Raw genomic sequence first — 9,437 nt, 5'->3', positions numbered from 1 at the left:
TTCGGCACAGCGCTTGTCACCAGCTGCAGAAGTATCACTTATGTGTTTACCGAACATCTCCCTAACTAGTCATGGGGCTCTCTGAGGATGATGAGTGTTCCTCAAGAGAAAAGGAACTGACGTTAGGATCCTGAGTCATGGGAGATGCCCAGAGGCCCCAGGACCTGCATCCTTGTCCAATGGGAGTAGAAGGTATGTGTGGCTGCCCGTTCAGAAGGCGAGAAAAGGACAGCAGGCAGGGGCCACTCACCTGCCTGGGCTCACTCAGGAAGGGACCTGTGTTGGAGACAGAGGGGCCCAGACCCAAATCATCCAGGCCTAGGGAAGGGCTCCTTTCTCGCTCTTTAATCTCACTCTGCTCTCTAGAAACGGTTCCAGCAATGCAGTCCCAGGCACCAGCTCCTGGACAGGGCAGGATGGGGGACCTGCCCAGGGAGGCCAGCCCTGGGGCAGCGGGTAGGGAAGGGGTGCCTTCTTCCGGCCTGCGGTCCAGGCGGCCCCTCGGCTGCCCTGGCCAGGGCATGGTGTCCCAGCAGACGAATAAATAGGGGCAGTGGTCAGGTGAGTCAGGTGGCCTTGTGGTCTGGGTGGCTTTTGAGGGTGTGGAACTTTACGCTGTCCAGCTTCTCAAAGCGCTTTCCGCAGCGCTCGCACGTGAAATTGTACTGCACCTCAGCAGTGTGCTTCTTCATGTGCCAATTGAGAGACGCGCGCTGCCGGCACTGGTAGCCACAGATTTCACACCTGCCAGAAGCCAGTGATGGCAGTAGGGAGGGGTCAGGGGCGGGGCTGCCATGGGGCGGGGCAAGCCACAGAAAGGGGCGGTGCCCTCTGGAAGGAAAGCAAGGGTGGAATTGTGCACCGACCTGCCCCTGGGACCTCCCGGGATCCCCTACTCTCCGGGTCTCCTCGCAGGGCAGTGAGGCCTGTCACTTACTGTAGGGGTGTCTCGCCAGTGTGCGTGCGACGGTGTACCTCCAGGTGGTTTTTCCTCTTGAAGGACTTGCCACAAGTCTCGCAGGTAAATTCACGGATACCTGGGGGGCGGCGGAGACGCGGGCCTGAGGACGCTGCTGTCCAGGGAGGGGGCGGCAGGGTGTCTCAGATGCTCTGCAGAGATGGAGTAGTGGCCCATCTCTCCGTGTTTCTCAGGCCTCTGGGCACAGGTGGACTAAACCCCACGTCTTCCCCATGCAAATGCCAACTATAATGACAGCTCACTGCCTCGCCTGAGGCTCAGAGAGACTGCCCGTGGGTCTGAATTTGTCCCCAATATTTGATCTTTGGGAGATTTCACATAAAAACCCAAAGTTCTGGCCCATCCAAAAACCTCTGCGTAGCTAGGCACAGGCCCCACCCTCTCCAACCTGTCCCCAGTCCATATGGAAGACCCAGATCACTACTACCAGTGGAAACAGAGGTGTAGTCCGATGCCCATCGTCCTACCCTGCCCAGCTGTTCTCTTTGCTGCTACCTGGCCTGTGGCTCCACATGCTGCTATAAGAAAAGATCTGGTGGTATCGCCTTTTTAGGATTCAGTATTTGTCATGTTTGACGTGATTTTTTGTTTTAAATCAATGTATTTTCCAGCAAAAAACCAATAAAATTGCTTTAAAAACATGATAGGTTGGGTGTGGTGGCTCACACTTGTAATCCTAGCATTCTGGAAGGCCCAGGCAGGTGGATTGCCTGAGCTCATAGGTTCCAGATCAGCCTGAGCTAGAGTGAAACCCCACCTCTAAAAAAAATGGCCAAGTGTGGTAGAGGGCACCTATAGTCCCCCTACTCAGGAGGCTGAGCAAGAGAATTGCTTGAGCCCAAGAGTTTGAGGTTGCTGTTAGCTATGATGCCACAGCACTCTACTGAGGGTGACAAAGTAAAAGTGTCTCAAAAACAAAAACAAAAAACATGACAGGCATTCTGGAGGCTTATTGGAAGGTTGGTCATTGTAGAGACAGCTGGCTCCTGCCTAAGCTCTTACAATTCAGAATAGAGGGCGTCACTGTGACTCCTGTAGCTCCACCTTACCAAGCACATAGAGGAGGCTCCAAGAGGGGCAGTCCTGGGCGAGGGGATCTGCCTGCCCCAGCCCAGACTCCCAGGCCCATGCTCTTATGGTTCAGCTTAGGCCAGCAGCCCAGCCAGGGGCTAACCTGAATGGATGATCATGTGCCGCCGCAGGTGGTTGGATAAGTAGAACTTCTTGCCACAGCCGGGGTGAGGGCACACTTTGGTCTTCCCTTTGCGATGCACAAGGTTGACATGGTTCTGGGGGTGAAAGGGGCAGGACTGGGCACTATGACCTAGTTGGGGGGTACTCAAAGGTGGGGAGAAGCAGGTCTTGTGGGTCAGCCTAGTCTGGAGGATGCCTTTGCCTGCTTGGAGACTCCTAGGGACTTAACTGGGGTCAATGGCAGCTTTACTGTATACATACTATGCCAGGCTCTGGGCTGGAGCAGAGTGAAGGCCCAGCTGTTAGCCTAGCTTATGGCCCATATCTCACAAGTGAGCAGTAGCAGGGGTCGGTCTGGATTATAGGGCTGTGAGCCCCCCAGCTGGCCCTTTGCTCCATGCTATGCTGTCCCCAGGGCCTGAAAACAGGCAGCCCTGATTCATTCTCTTGTCCTTTCATTCTTTAACTAAATACAACAACCTGGGGCTCAGCCTACAGCACCAGGCCTGGCACTCAGTGGATGTTTCCTGCATGAACCACCCTGCCCACACCCTGGCCTATAGGCTGCCGGACACAGAAGCAGGCCCTACCCAGGTTATTCCAGGTGGAGGCCTCACCTGGAAGCTGCTGAGGGCTACGTACACCTGGCTGCAGCCCTCGTATGGGCAGTGGAACATCTCAAGCAGACCATCAGCATCCATTACCCGTGACCGCTTGCTTCGCCGCCTCCTAGAGGGGAAGGGGCCATGGCATTGGGTCTGCCACACTAGGCAGGCTTGGGGCCTGCAGGCCACTCCTCACCTGTGCCCTTGCCCACCCCAGCACCCACTTCTCGGGCTCCTTGGGGATCTCGTAGATGATAGCTGACATGTTACTGCCGTCCAGCTCCTCTCCATCAGCCTCTGCACTTTCAGGCACTGTTGCTGCCATCTCTGCAAGCTCGGGGGCCACTGGCTCCTCCTTCTCTTTCTTGAGCACATATGGGTCCTCCTTCTCTACGGGGGTGGACACAGGACAGGTGTCCATGGGGGAGTAAGGCTGCTGAGGAGCTCACTTCAAGGGCCACTCCTTGCCCTCCCCCCCCACGTCCCACCCAACCCTTGCCAAAGGCCACGGCAGGCCCTACAGACCTTTCTTGGTCTCGATGCCTGCTATGGTGGTGGCATCCATGGTGTTGGGCTGGCTGCCCTCAGGCTCAGTCTGGGTGTAGGCCGCCACACCCTCCATCATGGCGCAGGGCACCTGCTCGCCCAGGCCACTACTGGGGGTACCAGTGCCTGCTGCCATGTTGAGATGGATGCTCTCAGCTGTAAGGGCATCATAGCCAGGGCCTGCGATGATGATCACCTGCGAGCCAGGTACCATGCCTGGCATGGGGCAGCTGGCCACCACCTCGCCTAGTGCTTCCTGGGGCACATTTTCAAAGAGGGCGCTGGAGCCCGCACCCACTTGCATGGGCACCGGCACACACACCACTGTCTCCAGGGCTTCAGGCCCACTGCCTGCTGGGTTGGGGCACAGAGGGGTACCCTGCTCGGCCAGGCTCTCCACATGGTGGACGTCAAAGGGGATATGCACGCCTTCCTGAGTGATAAGCCCGCTGCTGCCCACTGGGCTGGTGGGGGTAACTGCCGCTGCTGCTGTCACTGCTGCTGTGACCTTGACCAGCTGGCTTTCAGGGGGGTCATCAGAGTCGGAGCCAGAGCCCGAGCTGGACGAGTCAGAGCTGCCAGCCACCAGGCCATTGCCCACTGTGGAGACAGAAGGAAGGGGATGGTCATGATAGCAGCAGCAGTAGCTGGTTTTTATGGAGGGTCTCCCAGGAACTGGACATTAGGACCTTGTTACTGACAAAAACAGCAGCTACTTTTCAGTATCCCTCCCCAACCACTCTAAGGTACCTGACTCAGCTGACAGCCCCTATTCCTGGAGATACTCTCCTCTTTGGCTCCTAGTCCCACACTCTAGCTTCCTGGGCCCTCCCTGGCAGCTTCTTCCCAGCCCTTTTGGTTCCTGCCAGCCCAGAAGGCTGGGGTTAGGGCTTTTTCTCAGCACTCAACTCACCCACAGGGTCTTACCCCACACTGACTATGCTAAAGGCCACTCTTTGATTCGCAACACCATTAAACTGTGACACTATACCTGGAGTGTCACATCTGCAAGTTAGAGGAGTCAGTCCCACCAGATTGCTCCCACTTAAAATACCAGCTGTGAGCCCTGTATATCAGACCAACTGGCTATGAACTGAGGGTTCCCACGATGATCCCGTCTTTATGTTTAAGAATTTGCGGCTCGGCACCTGTGGCTCAAGTGGCTAAGGCGCCAGCCATGTACACCCAAGGTGGTGGGTTCGAATCCCCAGCCCGGGCCCGCCAAACAACAATGATGGCTGCAACCAAAAAATAGCCGGGTGTTGTGGCGGGCGCCTGTGGTCCCAGCTACTTGGGAGGTGGAGGCAAGAGACTCGCTTGAGCCCAGGAGTTGGAGGTTGCTGTGAGCTGAGATGCCACGGCACTCTGTCCAGGGGGACAGCTTGATGGTCCTGTCTCAAAAAAAAAAAAAAAAAAAAAGAATTTGCTAGAACAAGTCAAAGATAATAGCTTTATTACAAAGAATATCATTCAGGCACAGCCAAATAGAAGAGGCACAGAGGGCACGGTATAGGAAATAGTACACAGAAGTTTCTGTGCTCTCTTTGGGAATACCACCGTCCGAGCACCTCAATGTTTCTACCAACCTGGAAGCTCTCAGAATTTCATTAATCAATAGGTTTGTCCAAAAAATTTTTTTGAGGGTCTCACTCTGTCACCTAGGCTGGAGTACAGTGGTGCTATCAGAGGTTACTGCAGCCTGGAACCCCTGGGCTAAAGAGATCCTCCTGCCTCAGCCTCCCGAGTAGCTAGGACTACAGGAATGAGCTACCATGTCTGGCTTTGTTCTAGAGTTCTTATAACTTGGCTGGGCGTGGCGGCTCATGCCTGTAATCCTAGCACTCTAGGAGGCTGAAGCAGGTGGATTTTTGAGCTCAAGAGTTCAAAAACAACTAGCTGAGTGTGGTGGCAGGCTCCAGTAGTCCAAGCTATTTAGGAGGCTGGGGCCAGAGGATGGCTTGAGCCCAAAAGTTTGAAGTTGCTGTGAGCTATGATGGTGCCATAGTACTCTACCCAGGGTGACCGAGTGAGACTCTGTCTCAAAGAGAGAAAAAAAAAGGAGCTCTTATAACCTGACCTCCAGCTTGCCTGTCCAGTCCTTGGAAATTGAGGGATGAGACTAACAGTTCTTTGCTCTGATCATGTGTTTGGTCTATCGGGTGACCAGCCCTATCCAGGAGCTATCTGAGGCCCTACCGTAAGTCACTTCATTTATTAGCTTAGACAGCTCAGGCTGTTCCAAAGGAGCTCCTTATAGAAGGGGCTTGTTATGAATAACAAAAAGAACTCCTATCACTCAGGAAATTCCAAGAATTGGGGAGCTCTGTACTAGGAACTAAGGGCAAAGACCAAATGTATATTTTTATTATACTTCAACCATGGCCTGCTGCTTCTGTGTGTGCAGCTCCTGCCTGAACCTCCTCATTGAGCTCTAGATTTTTTCATCTCACAGCTTCCTCCTCTGCTACCCAAGAGGGTCTCAGGGGTATCTCTGACTCGCATCTGTAACTCCAGGCTCTCAATCTTCCCTCTAAACTCTACCCCTACCCCCACCCAGCACTGCTCACGGCGTCCCTGACTCAGGGGATGGTAGTCCATCCCTCCAGTGCCTCAGGCCAAAGTCCTGGGGCTATCTTTGACTTCTCTCTCTCACACCCACTTTCAATCTGTCAGCAAAACCTGTTGGGGTCACATCCAAATATCCACTAGCAACCAGCAGCACTACCGTTTCTCCCCTCTCTCCCGCAGACACGGGTCACCACTGCATCCTCCCACTGCCAGGACCAGTGTATTACCTTATCCTGGGTCCTCTGACTCCAGAGAACCTGCTCATTACTTTCTATGAAAGACAGGGAACAGGTGCTCACCAAATCCACCTTTTCCTCATGGCACCTAGGCAGACTACATTTTCCAGCATCCCTTGCACAAAGGTATGGCCACATGTCTGAGTCCTAGTCAATGGATGTGAGTGGACACAAGCCCCAGCATTGAGCCTCTACCTCTCTGTCCCTCCCAGCCAGCCAAGACCCAGAAGGAGGCTGGAGTCCTGAAGGCAACTCTGGTCTCCAGATGAAAGGCAAAGTTTGAGTTGGAAGAGTTGGCTAGAGTGTATCTATGTCAGCAGCTGGCATTCCTTTAAGTGATAAGTTCCCAACTCACTTGGTATAGTAGCCAAAGTACTTGCTGTGGCTACACACCCCATCCCTTCTTGCCCTTGCCTGTTCTCCAGTCCCATTCTGCCCTAGAGCCTGCGCAATTCCCATTTCCTCTGTGGAAGCCTCTTCTCTCAGACATTAAGAGGCCTCCTCAACTACTTCCATCAAATGCTTCAACAAATGGTATTTTTACAGGAAGGCTTTCCTGACTACCTGTCTCAAATAGTTCCTGTCTCCTTCTTTTCCTTTTTTCCCAAAGTACTTATCACCTTCCCGTGTTTTCTGTATTTGACTTATTTATCTTGTTTAAATCTGTGTCCCCTCTAAAATGTAAACTCCACAAAAGCACAGGGGTCCCTATGCAGAACCCCCAGTACTGAGAAGGCTGTCTGGTCCCCAGTGACTGTGCCCATAAATGAAGCATCTCAGGCCAATGCTGGGGTGAAGGCAGAGGTCACTAACACTTCAGCCAAGTGTTTGGTGCTGAAGTCCACACACAGGGAGACACTAGGGACTGGAAAAATGAATACCTGTTGCTTCAATGACACACTTGTGACAGTCTGGGGAGAGGTTCATGTGGAGAGCACAGATCGCCCATGTCAGATCTCTCTAGCTATGAGAACACAGCATCTCACGTGACCTCTCTGAGCCCAGGGACACCTATGGCATCTACTTTGGGTGTGTTTTGGATCCTTTTTCAAATGTTTGTTTCTATTTATTTGCTTCTTTATTTATTGAGACAGAGTCTCGCTCTGTTGCCTTGGTAGAATGCTGTAACTCACAGCAAACTCAAACTCCTGGGTTTAAGTGATCCTCTTGCCTCAGTCTCACAAGTAGCTAGGACTATAGGTGCCAGCCACCACACATGCTAGGTTTTCTATTTTTACTAGAGATGGGGTCTTGCTCTTGCTCAGGCTGGTCTTAAACTCGTGAGCTCCAGCAATCCACCCACCTCAGCCTCCCAGAGTGCTAAGATTACATGCGTGAGCCACCACACCTGGCCTATTTCTTTTTATTTTATTTATTTATTTATAGACAGAGTCTCAAGCTGTCACCCTGGGTAGAATGCCATGGCGTCATAGCTCACAGCAATCTCCAACTCTGGCTCAAGTGATTCTCTTGCCTTAGTTTTTCTATTTTTAGTAGAGATGGGGTCTCATTTTTGCTTAGGTTGGTCTGAAACTTGTGAGCTCAAGCAATCCACCTGTCTTGGCCTCTCAGAGAGCTAGGATTACAGGAGGGAGCCAATGAGCCCAGACTCTTTTTTATTTTTTAACTTTTTTTTTTGAGACAGTCTCAAGCTATCACCCTGGTTAGAGTGCCGTAGTCTCACAGCTCATAGCAACATCAACCTTTTGGGCATAAGCAATTCTCTTGCTTCAGCCTCCCAAGTAGCTGGGACTGCAGATGCCCATCCCAACACCCAGCTATTTTTGGGTTGTAGTTGTCATTGTTGTTTTAGCCGACCCAGGCCAGGTTTCAAACCTGCCAGCCTAAGATCCTAGACAACATGTTGAATTTCTCTGTCTCTATCTCTCTGAGTACCTGGGACTACAGGTGCACAACACTGTGCCCAGGTGAGTCTTTAATGAGTAAATACATGTAAGGACTTAGGACAGGAGGGGGCTCAGAGTAGATACCCTGTAAGTTTCCTATTATCATTATTACCATGTGCCCTGAACCTGGCTCCATTCCTGATGGCCCCAAGGTAGCAGCAGAGTTGGGGATAAGAAGGATACGCCCTCCTAACTAATTTCTCCTCATCTTGTCATATGCAGGGTGGGCTGAGGTCGCTGGTGCCACCCTAAGGAGCTGGCAGTCACCTAGATAGTTAAGGGCCAGGGTATGCGTTTGGGTCTACCCAGCTGCAGCGTGTGGCTATTAAGGTTGACGCTGGACTTCTCTTCAGGTAATAACAACATAATGACAGAAATAGCCCCAGTGAGGGGTTTGCCTGAGGATCTTGAGAGGGGTGGGGCTGTCCCAGCATAGAGCAGGTAAAAGGTATTGCTGAGGGAAGAGGGCTGGGATAGGGGACAGGTATGCAGCCACATCCCTCCCATCAGCAAACCTAGCTAATCAAACACAGCACTCATTCACAAGAGCCCAAAGTTCGGTTGGGAAGCAAGGGGGATCCTCTGGGTGTCACTCCCACCCAGCCTGACCCATCATCAGATGGACCAGTCAAGTTACTCCTGGGCCTAGAGTCCTTTGACTGCCAAGTGGGGACAGGGCCATGGGGGAAGACTCAGGATGGCTCATGACAGGGCCCAGAGTGGCACACAGTAACAGACAGGGAGAATGGGGTGCTGGTCACAGAGTATAAGACAGGGCAGCTGAGGGGCTGCTGCATGCTGGGAGCCTGGATGACATGCTGTGGGATGGCTATTGGCGAAGGTGCCCACTCGGAACACCTCTCGCCCCCAGCTTCCCCTTGGCCAGCTGGGATGCCACCTGCTCTAAGATGCCTGCCAGTGCCGGCTCAGCCCCAGTGGCTGCTCTACACTGAGCCCTGGCAGGGGTGCTGGCAGCAGGCCCCATACTCCTTCTCATAGCCCATGCCAAGCCCTGAGGCAGCTGGCAGGCCCCTCACTACCCACAGGTATCCTCTGCCCCATTTTGGGTCACTGAGTCCCTCCAGCCCTTTCAGATGGCAGGGAAGGAGACAGGAGAAAGAGAGAAAGAGCATGGGACAGAGAGAAAACCACAGATCAAGGGAGGAGATGAGAATGGAGAGAAGAAGAAAAGAAGGAAGCCTGTAAGGACAGAGGGCAAGAGAATGTGACTGGGAGTGACAGGACCTAAGAAAAAGCACAGAAAATAAGAAAGGCAACAGCAGCCACCTTGCTGAGGCCACTCCAGCATGCATGCCCCTGCCCCAGCTGCCCACCGGACTCCTGCCCAGGACTGGCCTTGGGCACAGATGGGCAAACCGTTTTTGTTTTTTTTTTTTTTTTT

General features: G+C 53.0%; 1 protein-coding gene across 1 annotated transcript in view; it reads right to left on the bottom strand.

The window, feature by feature from the left end:
• Nucleotides 1-329: 329 nt before the first annotated feature.
• Nucleotides 330-9,437, bottom strand: part of ZNF653 (zinc finger protein 653) — an 18,832-nt gene continuing 9,724 nt past the window's right edge. Inside the window, exons 4-9 of the mRNA XM_003797935.3 lie at nucleotides 3,304-3,924; nucleotides 3,003-3,168; nucleotides 2,791-2,902; nucleotides 2,154-2,268; nucleotides 938-1,037; nucleotides 330-744 (exon numbers count right to left, since the gene is read on the bottom strand). Coding sequence (XP_003797983.1) covers nucleotides 567-744; nucleotides 938-1,037; nucleotides 2,154-2,268; nucleotides 2,791-2,902; nucleotides 3,003-3,168; nucleotides 3,304-3,924 — 1,292 coding nt within the window. The 3' untranslated portion in view covers nucleotides 330-566. The remainder of the gene's footprint in view (nucleotides 745-937; nucleotides 1,038-2,153; nucleotides 2,269-2,790; nucleotides 2,903-3,002; nucleotides 3,169-3,303; nucleotides 3,925-9,437) is intronic.

The sequence above is a fragment of the Otolemur garnettii genome, unplaced genomic scaffold (assembly GCF_000181295.1).
Source record: "Otolemur garnettii isolate 467f Iridium unplaced genomic scaffold, OtoGar3 scaffold00127, whole genome shotgun sequence".
In the NCBI taxonomy this organism is placed as follows: Eukaryota; Metazoa; Chordata; class Mammalia; order Primates; family Galagidae; genus Otolemur; species Otolemur garnettii.
The sequence above is the reverse complement of the archived record's forward strand: the minus strand, read 5'-3'. Positions and strand labels throughout refer to the sequence as shown.